The sequence below is a fragment of the Homarus americanus genome, unplaced genomic scaffold (genome assembly GCF_018991925.1).
Source record: "Homarus americanus isolate GMGI-L3 unplaced genomic scaffold, GMGI_Hamer_2.0 scaffold30108, whole genome shotgun sequence".
Lineage (NCBI taxonomy): Eukaryota > Metazoa > Arthropoda > Malacostraca > Decapoda > Nephropidae > Homarus > Homarus americanus.
In genome coordinates this window covers 747,732-767,349 of record NW_024748109.1, presented here as the reverse complement: position 1 = coordinate 767,349, position 19,618 = coordinate 747,732, and the positions used below count along the sequence as shown (strand labels likewise).

The following is a 19,618-nucleotide window of genomic DNA, read 5'->3' as shown; positions in this document are numbered from 1 at the left end:
AGGGGAGGGGAAGGGAGAGAGGGAGGGGGGTAGAGGGTGGATGGGGGAGTTTTAACCCTCTCCAGCACAAACGAGCCGACCTGGTGACTTCATCTGCATATCAAGGTGAGTCCCACAGGTAAGTACATGTGATGATGGCGCTCTTCCTGGTGGCCCATTAGTTCCCTCCAGTTCTCCGTTAGTTCCCTCCAGTTCTCCGTTAGTTCCCTCCACCTCTCTGCTGATTCCCTCCACACAGACTCAAAACACACACAAAAAACACACACAAAACACACACACACACACACCCCTTCCCCGACACAAACTGGATACATGTTATTTTTATTTCACTGTACACACGAACCTGAAGGAGGCCTGAGAACGCCCACACTCTTACATTCTCTCTCTCTCTCTACACGCCCACACTTACTCTCTCTTTCCACGCCCACACATATTTTCTTCCCTCTCTCTCTCTCTCTCTCTCTCTCTCTCTACACGCCCACACCTACTCTCTCTTTACACGCCCACACCATCTCTCTCTCAACCCACCACGCCCACACGGTCTTATATACACTGAACAATCCTTTACTAAAAGATTAAGTTTATTTATTTTACATTAATTAATCACAATTCTTATGTTCACTGCCCTTCCACCTCCTGCTCCTCTTCTTAACCTTTCTTCCTCTTACCCCTCCTCCTCTTACCCTCCTACTCCTCTTACCCCTCCTCCTCCTCCTCTTACCCTCCCCATTCTTACCTCCCCTACTCTCTAACCCTTCCTCCTCTTCCTCTTACCCTCCCTACTCTTACCCCTCCTCCTCTTACCTCTCTTTCCTCGTACCTCTCCTCCTCTTACCTCACCTCCTGTTCCCCTTACCTCTCCTCCTCCTCCCAGCCACCTCTCCTCCTCACTTCTTACCTCTCCTCCTGTTCCCTTCCCCTACCTCCTCCTCTTACCTCTCCTCTTCTTACCTCTCCTCCTCCTCTTACCTCTCTCCTCTTCCCTTACCCCTCCCCTCCTCCTCTTCCCACCTCTCCTCCTGTTCCCCTTACCTCTCCTCCTCCCTCCCACCTCTCCTCCTCTTCTTACCTCTCCTCCTCCTCTTACCTCTCCCTCCTCTTCCCTTACCCCACCTCCTCTTCTTACCTCTCCTCCTCCTCTTACCTCTCCTCCTCTTCCCACCCCACCTCCTCTTCTTACCTCTCCTCCTCCTCTTACCTCTCCTCCTCTTCCCTTACCCCACCTCACCCTCTTACCTCTCCTCCTGTTCCCCACCCCCACCTCCTCTTCTTACCTCTCCTCCTCCTCTTACCTCTCCTCCTGTTCCCCTTACCCCACCTCCTCTTCTTACCTCTCCTCCTCCTCTTACCTCTCCTCCTCTTCCCCTTACCCCACCTCCTCCCTCCTCCACCGCCGTTGTTGCTTCCGCGTGCCAGTCATTCCACCCTAATTACAGAGTTAACGTCCATTCACCTTTCATCCTGAGAACTAGGCACTATGGCACTGTGGCACTCTCTCATACATAGTACTGCCTGGTCCTCTGCATCACCTCATGATTACCTTAGACCTGACGACCTTCTGCACCTTCTACAGACCATGACTCTCCCCCACCAGCATCACCCCACCCCCCCCCACCACCACCACCACCTCCTCCTCCTGCTGCTGCCAAACTTCCTCTCTCACAGGTCTTCCACCACCACTACTACCACCACTACCACCACCACTACCATTCCCTCTTCTACCCTCTCCCACTCTTAAGATACCCACCACAACCCTCTCACTCCCTCTCCCAAGGCTTCCAGCATCTCTTAGCGTTCCACCTACAGTACCTGACCCTACCACACCACCCCCCCCTTCCCCGTATAACCTGCAGTGCCACCTCTCATTCCACCTCCTCCTCCACCTCTCCCCTTGTTCATATTCTTCCTAACTCCCTTAATTCATCACACCTCCTACCTCTACCCCCTTTCATCCCCAGCACATCCCTAATCCCTCCTCACCCCTACACATCCCCAAAACACCTCCTCATTCCCAACACATCATTAATACCTTGTTTCTAACCCCAGGATGAACTAGGGTATGGGCCAGTACACATCCTGGGAAAAAAACAACAACAACCACCACCACTTCTTCTAAAACAGGTTCCAGGAAACACCTCGACTCAGGTGCCCATTAATTCTCTGCCGCCACCTCCAGTCTGTGACATCTGGTGGTGGACACACTGGCGCAGTAGGAGAGGTAGGAGGGAGAGAAGAGGTAGAAGGGAGAATGAGGTAGGAGAGGGAGAAGATACAGGTAGAAGAGGAGAAGAATGTGTGGCAAGGGAGACGAGGAAACAGGTAGGAGGGGAGGAAGAGAAGGGAGGGGGGGGGAGGAGGAAGGAAGAGGAGGAGGAAGGAGCGAATATAAGTTAATAGCATATGACAGGAGGGAGAGGAAGGAACAGGAAGGAGTCAATTAATTTAAGGAGGAAGTCCACCGCTGAAAACTGTTATTAACTAATGGAAAGAAAACGAAATCGTGACAGAAAACGGGAAAGTGTGAAACAAAAACCCATCAAAGAAAACGGAAACGTGAGAGATGGTGGAGTGTGTGTGTGTGGAAGAGTGCGTGAAGAGAGAGTGCGTGTGAGAGTGCGTGAGGGGAAGTGCGTGAGGGAGTGCGTGAAGTGCGTGAGGAGTGCGTGAGGAGTGCTGCGTGAGAAGTGTGTGAGGGAGTGCGTGAGGAGGGGGATGAGTGAGAGTGTGAGGAAGTGTGAGGGAGTAGTGAGAAGTGCGTGATGACAGCCCATGATAAGAAGTGAGACTATGCACCCGGGTATGCCCAAACCATGTGAGCCCCCCGGCCCCCACACACACCTTGTTGCCGCCACTCACTCGCCCAACAGGTGTAGTGGACCCTGGCTGACCCACTCCCTTATGACTTAGGTATAAAGGGGGGGTGAGAGGGGGGAGGGAGATGCTGGGAAAAGTTCTGTGAGGAGGGAGTGGGGGTGAGAGGGCGAAAGGGAGTTTATGGGGATGAGAGAGGGAGTGGAGGGAGCATATAGGAGTAAAGAGAGGGAGAAATGAGCTTAGGGGAGAGGGAGAGGAGTGAATTTATGAGGGCAAAGAGGGAGAAGAGGGGGAGGGAAGGGTGTGGTTGAGAGAGAGAGAGAGAGAGAGAGAGAGAGAGAGAGAGAGAGCTGGGATTTACGGGTGGACGCCAGACGTAATGAAGGGGTCGAGGCGGCGACTTGTTGACGAGCGACTAGACAAGTGCAACCAACGTACAAGACGACCTATCCCTCTCATCTTCCTCCTCACCTACCCCCCTCCTCCTCTTCCCCTTCCCCCTCCTCCTCTTCCCCTACCCCCTCCTCCTCTTCCCCTACCCCCTCCTCCTCTTCTTCCTTCTCTCTCTCACACACGCGCCATAATTGACCATCAAAACACCAAACTCACCCAATGCACTTGACAACCAAGATGGCCACCCCACCCCCTTCCATACACACACACACTTGACGACAGAACAATCAACCACAACAAAAGGTCACTTGAGAGGGGGGATAGTCAGGGGGAGAGGGAGGGGATCACGACGCCCTCAAGAACACTGGCGACTCTCCCCAGATCAACCCCCATCTCTATACACCTGTGAGAAAGACCTTACCTGGAGAATAACGCTCCAGGTATGACATATAAATAGCACAAGTTTCTCATAATTTCGGAGTTAATTTTGACAACAGGGGGCGGAGCTACTCCACACAACCACGCACCACCTCCTCCTCCTCCTCCCCTACAGGTATGACAGGTAATGTTCGTGTTATAAGAGATATTCCTTAAGATGTTCACTACACCTGGGTTAATGATCTTACGCTATACCTCGACTAATTAGCGAGTAGGATGATTTATTTTAGGTTACCATGACAACATCTTCACGGGATGTAAACATACTGTGATGGCTTTTGTTAACTCCACCAACCATTCCACCATTTCCTCCCCATCACCCAACTATCTCCCCTCCCCATTACCCAACCATCTCCCCTCCCCATCACCACTCCACCAACCCCTCCCTACCACACCACCATCTCCCCACCACATCACCATCTCCTCTCTCCCACTCCACCATCACCCCCACCACTCCACCATCACCACCACCACCGTCTCCTTCCAACCACTCCAACACGTTCGGCTAATCGCTCCATTAATCACACTCAGGGTATTCAAATTTACCCCATGTAATTAGACCGGGTCAGGTAGGATCAGGTCTTGGTCTGCTCTGGCCTGATGTGTGAGGTTACGTTACGTTAGGTTAGGTTACGTTAGGTTAGGTTACGTTAGGTTAGGTTACGTTAGGTTATGTTAGGTTAGATTATGTTATGTTATGTTAGGTTAGGTTAATGTGTCGTAATCCCACATTAACAGAGGGCCAAAGCGTTTTCACACCTGTCGCTGTTCACAGGTAAAATTTCACTAGTACTAATTCACTTCACCTACAGTACAGGTAGTGGCCCAACACCTAATACACTGTTGCATGACTGGCGTTTATTTTTTTTTTTTTTTGGGGGGCCTACGATATCCCAGCATCGCAACCAAACGCTCAGCTAGATACTCTTACCTCTCACTGGCCTCCCAGGTTAAGTAATGTTGGCCTCCAGGTTCAGTGTGTTGGCCTCCAGGTTCAGTGTGTTGGCCTCCCAGGTTCAGTGTGTTGGCCTCCCAGGTTAAGTGTGTTGGCCTCTGGAGTTAAGTGCACGTTGGTCTCCAGGTTTAGTGTGTTGTGCCTCCAGGTTAAGTGTTGGCCTCCCAGGTTCAGTGTGTTTGGCCTCCAGGTTAAGTGTGTTAGCCTCCAGGTTAGAATGTGTTGGTCTCCAGGTTCAGTGTGTTGGCCTCCAGGTTAAGTGTGTTGGTCTCAGGTTCAGTGTATTTGGCCTCCAGGTTAAGTGTGTTGGCCTCCCAGGTTAGTGTGTTGGCCTCCCATATAAGTATGTTGGCCTCCCAGATAAGGTGTGTTGGCCTCCCAGGTTGGTGCAGTGACCTCCATATAAGTGTGTTGGCCTCCAGGTTAGAGTGTGTTGCCTCCAGGTTAGTGTTGGCCTCCCATATAAGTGTGTTGGCCTCCCATATAAATGTGATTGACCTCCTGGTTAAGTGTGTTGGTCTCCCATATAAGTGTGTTGGCCTCCAGGTTACTGTGTTGGCCTCCAGGTTACTGTGTTGGTCTCCAGGTTAGTGTGTTGGCCTCCATATAAGTGTGTTGACCTTCTGGTTAAATGCGTTGGCCTCCAGGTTAGTGTGTTGCCTTCATATAAGTGTGTTGACCTCCTGGTTAAGTGTGTTGGTCTCCATATAAGTGTGTTGACTTCCAAATTATAGTGTGTTGACCTCCAGGTTGTTGGCCTCCAGGTAGTGACTGGCGGCCTCCGAGTGAAAGAAAAAGAGGTGGTGGTGGTGATAGTGGTGGTGGTGGTAGTAGTGGTGGAGGTGGTGGTGGTGGTGGCGGCAGTGACGATAAAGGGTGTGCGGCTTTAAGCAACGCCGTGGGTACCGGACCAACTGACACACGCACCCCTCACACACACACACACGCACACACACATGCTCACACGCACAAGGGCTCACACAAGCACACACCGACACATCATACTACACACACATAATCTCTCTCTCTCTCTCTCTCTCTCTCTCTCTCTCTCTCTCTCTCTCCTCACACACACACACACACACACACACACATGATCTCTCTCTCTCTCTCTCTCTCTCCTCTCTCTCTCTCTCTCTCTCTCACACACACACACACACACACACACACACACACATGATCTCTCTCTCTCTCTCTCTCACACACACACAGAACAAGGAACAACACAAGGTCACGTACACAACACGATATTCTGAACTCATTAGCATACGACGCCACACACCTGAGCCAACCACCACACCATTAAACACAGCTACAATACTCACCGCTCACAGCAGGTAATTCCAATCTAACGTTAATATATGCATAGGAAATAAGGGATCACCTGAAGATTAACCACCCCAGCTTATTATTGACACTCCAGCTTATTTCACCTCAAGATTAACCACCCCAGCTTATTATTGACACTCCAGCTTATTTCACCTCAAGATTAACCACCCCAGCTTATTATTGACACTCCAGCGTATTTCACCTCAAGATTAACCACCCCAGCTTATTATTGACACTCCAGCTTATTTCACCTCAAGATTAACCACCCTAACCTAACCCCCCCCCCCAGAAACATTTAGTGTATTTCATAAGTTGAAGGTTGAAATAAGCTGGGGTGACTAATCTTCAGGTGAAATGAGCTAGGTGTCTAATCATCATGTGATCTGAAATAACTTGCGAGAACTACCAATCCACTATCAAAGTCTATTACTATAACACACACACACACCTTGTTATTATATATCATATTTGTATCACTTATGTTACTTGTATATTATTTGTAAATCAAGAGATCCATTCCCAATTATATAACTGTATATTTTCAGCCTTCCGGCTGCCATGCTCTTTCAATAAACCGTTAATTATTATTATTATTATTACACACACACAAACACAACACTTATTAACTTATAATATCAAGAAATACTTAAATTAGTTCATTTATTTCAGCCACTTTTAACTGATTTATTATATTCCTCAGGTAACTTTGACAGGTAATATTGGCATATTGACAGGTAACTTTGACAGGTAATATTCCTCAGGTAACATTGACAGGTAACTTTCTGCAGCTTCAATGTATAGGAAGGACGGATGGCTGCCTGTATCTGCTGCCATAAAAAAAAAATTTATTTGACCTTCGACCTTCACTAATGACCTAGACGTTATGACACAGATTTCAATGTGGTGTGTGTGTGTGTGTGTTTGTTACCTCACATGACAGAACAACAACCCCCCACAAACACTACGTAAAACAACAAGTAAAACAAACGCCCACAACACAAATTCAATAATCACAGGTAAGCTCTCCTCCCCTAATTAGCAGATCATTATCAACACAGGTAAATGGGGAAAACAGAGTCAAGTTTACCTAACTCAGTAGTGTCTGGATACCTGCGTGAGGGTCGCGAGCAGGAGGGGGGAGGGGGGGGCTGATACATCATGCTGACACCCCCAGAGGAAGTTGATCGGTGGAGGTGGGGAGGAGGGGGATGACTAGAGGAGGGGAGGTGGAATTGGGGAGACAATTAGGTGAGAGGGGGAGGGAGGGGTGGGGGGACAAACCAGGTGAGAGGAGAGAAGGAGGTGAGGTGAGGTGGGGACCAGGCACACACCACCTACCAGTCTAAACTCATATTGAGAGACGGGTTGAGTTAGGTTGCAAAGGTACAGACTAAACACACAAGCACATTGGTTTCTACTGAAGGTCAAAGGTCACCCTCCTCCCTCCCTGGGCCTGCTACACTGCCGCCCCCCAAAGGATGCACTAAAGACGCGCTTCCCAACACACACACACACACACAAAACGATAATGACTTCTGACCAGTTTTGCCTCTCGTTGTACTGCATTGCCTCATCTCAAACTTACACACACACACACACACACATACATACATACATACATACATACATACATACATACATACATACATACATATACAGTTTATCCCTCAATGACGTCAAGAAATAGGCAGCTGGCCAAGACTCTTAGTTACGACTCCTCCACAAACCTGTATTTATATCCCCATCTTTCACTAACCTTTAATTTATCATTTTTTTTATCAATAAGAATATAACTATAAGGTAATATAACGAAATATTTATCACTAATGTATAAATTCACCTGTGATGTTGGTTAGGTTAGGTAAGATTACGTTAGGTGAGGTGAGGCTAGGTGAGGTGAGGTTAGGTGAGGTGAGGTGAGGTTAGTGAGGCTAGGTGAGGTGAGGCTAGGTGAGGTGAGGTGAGGCTAGGTGAGGTGAGGCTAGGTGAGGGGTGAGGTTGGTGAGGTGAGGCTAGGTGAAGTGAGGTGAGGTTAGGTGAGGTGAGGTTAGGTGAGGTGAGGTTAGGTGAGGTGAGGTTAGGTGAGGTGAGGTTAGGTGAGGTTAAAAGAGACATAAAGAAAGGCTACATCAGTAAATCATACAACCCCACTTACAACAACAACAACAACAACAACAGTAGCAGGTGTCGGCCCTAAATAGGTTGGTGAGGGAGGGAGGTATACTGGCTCATCCCCAACACACCGCTGCCATATTCTCCAACACTCCCCCTCTTTACCTCGGGGGGGGGGGGGGGGGTGGAGAGGGGTGTCCATCTCCCCTCTTTCCTCTGTATGGCTCGGGGGGAGAGACGGAGAGAGGGGGGGAGAGGGAGAAAGGGGGTAACAGAAGAAAAGTAAATATGCCAGAAAGAGCGGAAGAGAAAATGAGAAAGAAAGAAAGAAAGGAAGAACATAAGAACATCAGAACAAAGGTAATATAACAAAGGAACTCAAACTATCCAACCAGGAGCGAACTCGTAACAATGGTTTCAAATTAGACATATTTAGATCTAGGCGCGAGATAGGGTAAACACTGGTTTGGAAATAGAGTAATGGATGAATGGACCAAGTTACCAAACATCATCATTAACTCGAACACGCTGGATAGCTTCAAACATAGGTTAGGTGGATATATGAGCGATAGGGGTCGGGTGTAAACTGGACTGCCTAGTATGGGCCAATAGTTACTGTTTTCACCAATCTTACCCCTCTCTCCTTTCCTTCCTTCCTGCCATTCTCCCTCCCTCCATCCCTTCTTTCCCCCCCCCCTCCCTCCCCCCATCATATAACCAAATTTATTATCCCATATAGCGGGAGGATGGCCGCCTATAACCTGGCTTGTACCGCGTGTCGTCCAGGGGGGGGTGGAGATTGTCCCAGCATATACCTTATAAACAATATAAAGAAGAACATCTAACCCCTCCCTCCAAACACTCACTTTAATGCCACATACTACGACTCCCAATACACCACCTACCTACCTGTACCACACTACCTACCTACCACACTACCTACCTACCTGTACCACACTACCTACCTACCTGTACCACACTACCTACCTACCTGTACAACACTACTTACCTACCTACCTGTACAACACTACCTACCTACCTACCTGTACCACACTACCTACCTACCTGTACCACACTACCTACCTACCTGTACAACACTACTTACCTACCTACCTGTGTACACCTCCGCCATAATGAGATGATTATTATTTTTTACGACATGGAAAAGACAGCGACAGAACACGGTGAAATATGCAACAGATATTCAATTACTGGATCGATGAAAGAAAACACGTAAGTGTGAAGGACAGTGAGGAATTTTACCATCTTTTCCTCTCCTTCTTCCTCCTTCGGGCCCAAACTGAGGGATAGGGGAGGGGACGCGAACAGGAGGACGATGGCACACCCCTTTACCGCTGTCCCTTTACCCCCAGCAGCGGTATATAGCGGCACCCGAGGGACACCACCCCTAACCACTCGTATTATTGAATGTGGTGAGGGAGGCAGCCACGGCGGCGTCTTCCTGCCACTGGACACCTGAGACCCGAACCAAGATACGGAAAAGGATAGTAATTTACCTCCCTCCTAAATGGTGTGTGTGTGTGTGTCATATGGTGTGGTGACCTGACAGGTGTGGGGATCTGACAGTTGAAGTGACCTGATAATGTGGTGACCTGATAGGTGTGGGGGATCTGACAGATAGTGTGGTGACCTGACAGATAGTGTAGTGACCTGACAGATGGTGTGGTGACCTGACAGGTGTGGGGGATCTGACATTTGGTGTAGTGACCTGACAGATAGTGTAGTGACCTGACGGATGGTGTGGTGACCTGATAGGTGTGATGACCTGACAGATGGTGTGGTGACCTGACAGATGGTATGGTGACCTGACAGATGGTGTGATGACCTGACAGATGGTATGGTGACCGGACAGATAGTAAAGAGGAGGCTTTAGGACACACCAGGACTGTGACGTCACCAATAGCACACGATGCCCCGGTGATCACCATCGTGGGCACCAGCTTAGTTTTAGTGCCCACTCCTGCTGGTGCTGCCAGTTCTAGAAACACTTGGCTCTCGACACAGTGCCCGGGGGAGTGGCTAAAAAAAAGTGGGGTTCAGGAGGGGTGTCATCCCTACTGACGGAGGCGGGGAAAACGTGGTGGTGGTGGGCATTGGGAGCCAGTGCGTGGGGTCATGGTATTTAGCGAGAGGGAAGGGCGCTGTCAGGTGTAAATTGAAGCCGCATATTGGAGAGGGGAGGTGGCGTGAATACGAAGAGTTAGTTGGGGTGAATGGTTGGCGTAGGTGGTGGAGAGGGGCGCGTGCGTGGTGGTGGGGACGGCCAGTCTGCCCAGCCAACTCTCCTGCAAATCTGTAGCTCGGGCCAGGAACGGTCTGCGAGTATTTGTTAGTATCAGGCTTACTGCGACATTCATGAGGCTGCCCCAACTGCACTGCGACAAAAAATTTACATTACAAACATATTATTTACGCTATTAAATGTTATTTCTTCCCCTTGTGTACGCAGCAGCAGAGTGACTGGAGGCCCACACCTGCCCTGCCCTCCCCTCCTACCACACTGATGATGACCCCTCCTCCACCCACCAGAGGTCCCTCACCCCACCACCAGCCTCCTCAATTATCTCTCACACCATTACTCCTCAACTCAATTAAGATCGCATATTAATGATCAGGCCAGAGGGAAAACAATATTAAAGGGGAAACTAAACGAGACGAGGCTTCCCCACCAATCCCCCCCTCCCCCCTCTCTCTCTGTGGTAACGGGTGTAGGGGAGGAAGGGAGAAGTGAGAGGAGGTAGGGATAGGTGAGGGACACACACCAAGGTGACACAGGTAAGGGCATCGTCTAGGCAGCATAACGAGCCTCCAGAGTGCAGGTAAAGCGGCGCCACCTAAGTGATCAGGCTCGACCATGGCTGGCCCGGGGGTAGAATTGGAGCGCTGTCGAGCATTCGTGGTGGCTGGCAGGGTGCCGGAGATTACCTACCTCCTCCTCTCCTCCCTACACCTGTTACACTCACCCCTACACCCGCTCCCAACACCTGTTACACCCACCCCGACACCCGTTCCCAACACCTGTTTGATCGAACCCTCTAGCAACACCTGGGCAAATCCAATGGTGGTACCTACTGACAGTAAAGTTCACACACACACACACACACACACACACACACACACACACACACACAGCATAAATGACAGTGTATACACCTACCTTGCCAACCTACAATAAGACTCCCCCCCCACACACCCCTACCAAGACAATCATAAGTTACGACACTACACACACACAGCGGTAAATCTTGAACGAACGTAATGAATGACAATGTTTCGTTCATTATACGTTCGTGTGTCTGTCAGCCAAGTTATGTTATGTTTATGAGGTTAGGTTAGGTTGTGTAATATTGGGTCAGGTCAGGTCAGGTCGGGTCAGGTTAGGTTAGGTGCAGGTTGGGTTGTGTAATATTGGGTCAGGTCAGGTCGGGTCAGGTTAGGTTGTGTAATATTGGGTTAGGTCAGGTCAGGTCAGCTTAGGTTGTGTAATATTGGGTCAGGTTAGGTTGTGTAATATTGGGTTAGGTCAGGTCAGGTCAGGTTAGGTTGTGTAATATTGGGTCAGGTCAGGTTGGGTCAGGTTAGGTTTAATCCGGTTTAATGTGGCTGGTCCCGTCATTCGCTCGCACTGGTACACGGTTTAGCGATACAGTCCTCCAGCACTACACCAACAACAACAACAACACGTCAAGTCACCAACAACAACAACAACACGTCAAGTCACCAACAACAACAACAACAACATGTCAAGTCACCAAAGACGCCGTGTGGTAGGGGTAAGGGGGGAAAGGAGAGAGGGGATGAGAAGGAAAGGGGGAAGACGAAAGGAGAAGAAAGGAAAAGGAAGGGAGGAGGGGAAGGGAGGGAGGGTGAGAGGAGAGAATGAGAAAAGAGGGAGAAAGGAAGGATGTACCGTATAAGGAACAATTAACATAGTAAATTAATATGTTACAATTTAAATTATCGTATTATAAATTTATCTTACAACGCACGCACACACACACATGCACGCACACACATGCACCTGACGTCCGACATTTCCGGTTCATCTACACCTCACTCACAGGACTAGATTGTTGACGTCACTACCCCCATAGCCACTCGTATGACTAGACTAATGACGTCACTAGCTTAATGGCCACTCATAACTAGACCGATGACGTCACTAGCCCGATAGCCACTCTTATGACTAGATAGATGACGTCACTAGCTTGCGGGTCATGTCCTCAATACCCTGTGACTGTTTGACTAACTGGGCGGAGACTTAATTGTCTGGCTGAGTGCACGTTGAGTGTTGACTGTGTCTGGCTGTATCAACGTGACCAAGTGACTGTCTGGCTAACTGTGTGGGATCTGATAACTGTTCTCCTGTTGACTGAAGGAGACTGGTGACTGTGAAGGGACTAATAAACTGTTCACGGTTGACTGGAGGTGAACTAGTGACTGTCTGGCAAACTGAACGTGATCTAAAGACTGTCTGGCTAACTGTCGGGGATCTAGTGACTGTCTGGCTAACTGAACGTGATCTAAAGACTGTCTGGCTAACTGTGGGGGGATCTAGTGACTGTCTGGCTAACTGAACGTGATCTAAAGACTGTCTGGCTAACTGTGGGGGATCTAATAAACTGTTCACTCTTAGCTGACTGGAACATTGACTGTTAACTGTGAGGAGAGGAACAGGAGCCTGGTGATGGTGGCGACGTGACCTGGACAAGGACAGTATGAGGTGTTGCCATGGTGACGGGAGGCGGGCGTCTCTCTCTCTCTACCCCCTCTCCCTCTACCCCCCCCCCTTTCCCTCTCTCGGAAGTGCCAAGGCATCCTCCTCCTCCTCCTCACATCCTGCACTCTCCCATCCTAAATCCTCCTCCACATTCGCTCCACATCACCACCGTCTTAAGATGTCCCCCCCTCCACCCCCACTCCACATCCCTTCACTCCATCACATACTCCACTAACCACAATCAACTCCTTCCTCCCTGAACCAAAAAATCCTCCTTATCCACTCCAGACCATCGCCACATCCACACCACTCTCCAACAAAACTCCCTATCCACATCCTTCCTAACCCTCTCAAGGCGCCCTTCGACCATACCACTCCACTAAGACGTCCCATTCTTTACAGACAGACAGACAGGCAGAGACAGGCAGAGACAGACAGAAAGACAGACAGACAGACAGAAAGACAGAGACAGACAGACACTACTCACCTCGTCTCTTATATAAATCCCACTTGTTTATACCTTTCAGTAATCCCTAATCCCCTCTACATGACCTTTAACAACTCACCTGGTCACTGTCATCATTACCTGTATGTTTACCTGTCCTCTTTCTCACCTGTTCTCCAAGTGTTCTCCTCCTCACCTGTCCTCCAATACCCTCCTCCTCACCTGTCCTCCAATACCCTCCTCCTCACCTGTCCTCCAATACCCTCCTCCTCACCTGTCCTCCTCCTCACCTCCAAGTGTCCTCCCGTCTTCCTCGTTCAGAACCCAGGAGGACACTCGACCAGGAATATCACTGTGAGAATGATGAGAGGAGAGAGAAAAGAGGCAGAGGAAAATAGTGAGAGGTAAAAGAGATAGTGAGAAGAAGAATGAGTGAGAAAGGACAAACAAGAACAGAGAGAGAGAGAGAGAGAGAGAGAGAGAGAGAGAGAGAGAGAGAGAGAGAGAGAGAGAGAGAGAGAGAGAGAGAGAGAGAGAGAGAGAGAGAGAGAGAGAGAGAGAGAGAGAGAATGATGATGAGGATGATAACGAGAACCAATGACAGATGGCGTTCCCAGCGGGTGTCACTCTAACCTCACCAACTAAACCTTCAGAAACTTAACGAATACACACACACACACACACACACACACACACACACACACACACACACACACACCCCAAACAGACCGACCAGCTGAGACCTAGCCTAACCTAGCACAACACAACACAACCTAGCAACACAACCTAACCTAACCTAACCTAACCTAACCTAACCTAACCTAACCTAACCTAACATAACATAACCTAATAATAATATTAATAATGGAATTTCCTTTACAATTTGTCAACTCATCTCCAGGGAACGGAAGCGTAGTGGTAATAAGAGTTTGAAAGGTAGGGTAGGGTGGGCTGAGGTGAGGTGGGCTGAGATGGGGTGGGTTGAGGTGGAGTGGGTTGAGGTGGGTTGAGGTGGAGTGGGTTGGTCGGGGGAAAACAAGTGAGAATGTGAAGAAGATGAAGGAGACAACAATGTTTACTCTCGAGGGAAGACAAGAGACGAGACCTAGTTTCAGGAGAGACTGGCCCTTCTTTACAATTAATCCCCAGTCATGTATAGTTAACGTGTTGTGAGAGTTCGGATGATATTAACCCGCTGAGTACAATGACGATCCCCCTCCCCACTAGAGTACAATGACCTAACCCAATGAGTATGATAACCTGAGTACGGTGGGTTCTTGATTCTTGAGTACGATGGCTTATAAAACCCCTGGAGATCAATGACTTAATCCCGCTGAGTACGATGGCTTCAGTACAATGACCTAACCCAATGAGTATGATAACCTGAGTACGGTGGGTTCTTGATTCTTGAGTACGATGGCTTATAAAACCCCTGGAGATCAATGACTTAATCCCTTGAGTACGATGGCTTCACACCTTCAATACGATGACTTAAACTCTTGAGTACAACACCTTAATTCCACCTGAAGATTAACCACCCTAAACTAACCTAACTTAACCTGCTCTAGTCACCCCCCCCCCCGCCCCCAGGTAACATTATGGGTGATTAATCCTCAGGTAAAGTAAACTAGGGTGCCTAATCTTCATGTGAATCCCTCCTAAGACATATCTATTTTTTTTTAAACTCTTTCGGGACATAATTCGAGGTACCAAGAACTATTATCCCACCTCATTAAGGATAAAATGACCCTTAATGACAAGACACTTAGCACGTAGTAAATGTGTTTTTAAAAATGGCCCAGGAATAACTTAGTAAAATATTAAATTACAAAAATGGTCATCTTAGTTTTTTATCGAATTAGTTTTTTGCAGCAAATTTCAATAACTTCAAAGCTCTTCCTGGTGCATTACAAATTCTCGTCTGTGTTCACCAGCCGCCCATTCTAGTTGTGCTGGGATACTGAGAGGAAGAGGGAGGGGAAGAAAGGAAGGGGTTAGGGGAGAGAGAAGGGGATGAGAGGAAAGGGGGAAGGGTAAGGTGAGCGGAGAGAAGAGGATAGAGGAAGAGAGGAGAGATGAAGAGGAAAGGGTGAGGGGAGAACAGGGGGGATAGAAAGAGAGGAGAAAACGAGGAAGGAAGAAGAGAGGAAGGGGATGAAGGGGAAGGGTGAGATAGGATGGGATGGGGTTAAAGTAGGAAAGAGGGGAGAAGGGGTGAAAGGGTGAAAAGTAAGGGTGAAGGGGTGAAAAGTAAGGATAAAGGGGTGAAAAGTAAGGGTAAAGGGATGAAAAGTAAGGATAAAGGGGTGAAAAGTAAGGGTAAAGGGGTGAAAAGTAAGGGTGAACAATAGGGGTAAAGGGTGAAAAATAAGGGTAAAAGGGTGAAAAGTAAGGGTAAAGGGGTCGCTACGGGACTTACACCAGGCCGCGACATAATACTGCCCTGTGGTAAATATTCTCTCTGCAGTACCACAACATGCATTTCCCATTACGGTTCGCTCACTGCACTCTACAACTCCCCTCCTCTCTTTCTCTCTCTCTGGTTGGCTGTCTTTCTCCTCACCCCTATGCCATTTCCCTTAACCTCTCCTTTTCTTCCCCCATCCTTCCTCCTTTCCACTTTCTTTCCCTCCCTTTCTTACCTCTACCTCTTTTTTCCCCTCCCCCAGTTCGCCTGTCCTTCCCCACCTCTCGTTTCGTTCCTTCCTTCGTTCCTTCACCCCATCCTTTCTCCCTCCTTCCCTTCCTCGTTAAAACTCACACCCACCACTTACCCCCACTCCACCCCCACTTTTTAAACCTCTGCCAGAATGTGTGTGTGTGTGTGTGTGTGTGTGTGTGTGTGTGTGTGTGTGTGTGTGTGTGTGTGTGTGTGTGTGTACGGCCTCGACCATGACTGACGCATAAACGATAGTCAAGGATAAGATCAAGGGGACAATGGGTGCCAAATGCTGCCAAGGGGTCAAGAGTGCCAAGGGGAGAAAGGTGTCAGACCCTATCAAGAGTGCCAAAGGCTATCAAAGGTGCCAAGGGTGTGCCACAATACACAAACGACAAGAGGGCAATGACTCACACCGCCACCAGGACCCACAGGTTAAAAAAAACCCCACCCAACAACAACAACACGAGACGCACCTGACCTGAGTGTATAGCAACTAGTGTACAGGTGAGAACAGGTGTAATACAGACCACCACACACCCACTCCAACCACCATCACGACGATAATACCACAACAACATCACAACAAGGTCATCAATCAAAGGTAAACAAGACTAGATATGATTACACAGGAAATTATATAAATATGTTATAGAAAAAACTCGTTTACTCACTAGTGCTTATAAGGTGCACAAAAGAGGGTGGGGAGGTTGTGGTGTAAGGAGGTGGGGAGGGTGTGGTGTAAGGAGGTGGGGAGGGTGTGGTGTGGTGGTGGGGAGGGTGTGGTGTGAGGTGGTGGGAAGGTGTGGTGTGAGGTGGTGGGGGAGGGTGTGTGGTGTGTAGGAAGGAGGTGGGGAGGGGTGTGGTGTGAGGTGGTGGGGAGGGGTGTGGTGTAGGAGGAGGAGGTGGGAGGGGTGTGGTGTGAGGTGGTGGGGGGGAGGTGAGAGGTAAGTTGGGGGGACGGTATGGTGGGTGGGTTGCAGTAAGGAAGTGGGTGGGGAAGGGTTGTGATGGGTGGGATGCTGCATGGAGTGGGTGGGAGGGAGAGGGTGTGGATAGGTGGGTGGGGAAGCAAGACCCTCAAGATCGTTATGGTTACCGCTGCTGTACACGGGAAGATCTCTTAACCTGCTGCTTTCTCCTCCCCTGCCTCTCTCCACACACACACATGGCGACGGTGTCAAGGGTGTGTGAGTGTTAGTGGCGCGTCTTACCACCTAGGGGGTCACTGCACTGCCTCACATGTCACGTCACTGCACCGCCTCACGTAACGTCACGTCACTGCACCGCCTCACATAATGTAAAGTTACTACACTGCCTCACATAATGCCACCTCACTGCACTGCCTCACCCATCTGCACTGCCTCACATAATGCCACCTCACTGCACTGCCTCACATATTGCCACCTCACTGCACTGGGTCATTAGTCATACAGGAAGCACTTGAGAGTTGTGTTAAAAGGCATTGGTAGTTTTACATTTTATTTCGCCTCGCATCAAACCGGCCATCCTCTCCCCTTCAAATATGACCTTTATAGACATTTTGTGCACCCATCCCTTCAGCCAGTCTAGATCCATCCCCCTTCCCTCACACATAAGCGTCCCTACCCCCTCCTTCACTACTCGACACCTTCTCCTCTCCTCCCCTCCACTACTCGGCACTCTCACTCTCCCTCCTTCCACTACTCGACACCCTCTCCTCTCCCTCCTTCCACTACTCGACACCCTCTCCTCTCCCTCCCTTCACTACTCGACACTCTCTCCTTCCACTACTCGACACCCTCTCCCTCCCTCCCCACTACTCGGCCACCCTCTCCTCCCTCCCCCCTCCCTTCCACTACTCGACACCCTCTCTCTCCCTCCCCTTCCACAACTCGACACCCTCTCCCTTTGTCGACTCCCTACAACTAGACAGCTCCCCTTAAGATGAAAGAGGTCTGGTAGTGTTGACACGAGCCAAATGGTTCTGACACAAGGAGAGCCCCGCGGGGAGAGCTCACCCCACCACAATTATACTACCACACACCACCACAACAACACTACTACCCACATTACCACACACCACCACATTACCACCACCACCAAAAACAACACCACCACCACAACACCACACTACCACAACAACACACTACCAACACCACCAACACCACCACCACATTACCACCACCACCACCGCAACACTACCACCACAACACCACTACCACAGCAACAACACACTACCAACACCATAACACCACCACCATTTACCACACCACCACAACACCACACTACCACCACAACACCTCACTACCACAACACCACCACCACATACCACCACCACAACACCACACTACCACCACAACAACACCACCACAACACCACATTACACCACAACACCACACTACCACAACGCCACCACCACATTACCACCACCACCAAAACAACACTACCACAACACCACACTACCACAACAACAACACACTACCAACACCATAACACCACCACCGCATTACCACCACCACCACAACACCACACTACCACCACAACACCACACTACCACCACAACACCACAAGGGAGTAAAAAATATTCTATCCTTGTATTTCCACGAACACCTGTACACGAATTAATTAACCCCGACAAACACACACACACACAACACCTGAAAAAAAATTAATCCTAAAACAAAATATATTAAAATAAACAATAATATTTAAAAATCTTGAATGGAGGAAGATTTTAAGGGTCAAAATATTTATCAAGAATGTATTTTTTCGCTGCCGATACAACAATAACTGAGGAGGAAGTTGGCAGAGACCACAACACCAGAGAGAGAGAGAGAGAGAGAGAGAGAGAGAGTGAGAAGGGGGGGGGATATCTGCCCGCGTCATATACATCCGGAACTGGGCAATGACGCAACATAATAATGCAACGAGGCAACATGACTACGCAACCGGGCAATATTAATGACGCAACACGACTACGCAAAACGAGGCAATATAATGACACAACGAGGCAATACAATGACGCAACGAGGCAATGTAATGACACAACGAGGCAATATAATGACGCAACGAGGCAACATAACTAAACGCAACGAAGCAACATAGATTCTGCCGGAATAAACAAAAAAAAACCACCAAACTACCGGCCATTACACCACCAACGAGGAAACTTACGGTATAAATTATCGCCCATAAATTACACACCCACACACACCCACATACACCCACATACCTTCTCCGAGAAAGGAAGTCTCATGGCGTGGTGGTGGCGTCCTGGCTGGGTCACTCGTCAAGTTTAAGCAAATTATTAAATGCACAATATTATACGCCGTCCGTCCGTCACCCAGTGTACTCCTCCGGCACCGCGGAATGCACGGCAGGACAATTAAAAGACGCACTCGTTCGGATTTCGTTGGTCGTTGTTCGGAAAGGTTTCGAAGCTGAATGTTAAGCTGGGGTGGGAGACCTCAGCTTTATATTTATATAGCATGGAGGAGGGGGGAGGTGGCACACTAAGAGAGGGAGGGGCATGTGGGCGGTGGGAGGTCGAGGAGGATGGATATGTATATAGGGGATGTAAAGATGTGTGTGTGTGTGTGTGTGTGTGTGTGTGTGTGTGTGTGTGTGTGTGTGTGTGTGTGCAGAGAGGGTGAAGAGAAGTTGGTTATTTACCTCGACTAAAAATTGCCTCAAAACAACACCTTCGACACCTAAAATACCTGGTGATTGCCGACACACCTGAGGGTTTAA

At 49.1% G+C, this 19,618-nt stretch overlaps 1 protein-coding gene across 1 annotated transcript in view; it reads right to left on the bottom strand.

The window, feature by feature from the left end:
* Positions 1-19,324, bottom strand: part of LOC121880005 (ankyrin-2-like) — a 200,630-nt gene extending 181,306 nt beyond the window's left edge. The window contains exon 1 of the mRNA XM_042386902.1: positions 19,101-19,324. Coding sequence (XP_042242836.1) covers positions 19,101-19,124 — 24 coding nt within the window. The 5' untranslated portion in view covers positions 19,125-19,324. The remainder of the gene's footprint in view (positions 1-19,100) is intronic.
* Between the last annotated feature and the right edge of the window lie 294 nt (positions 19,325-19,618).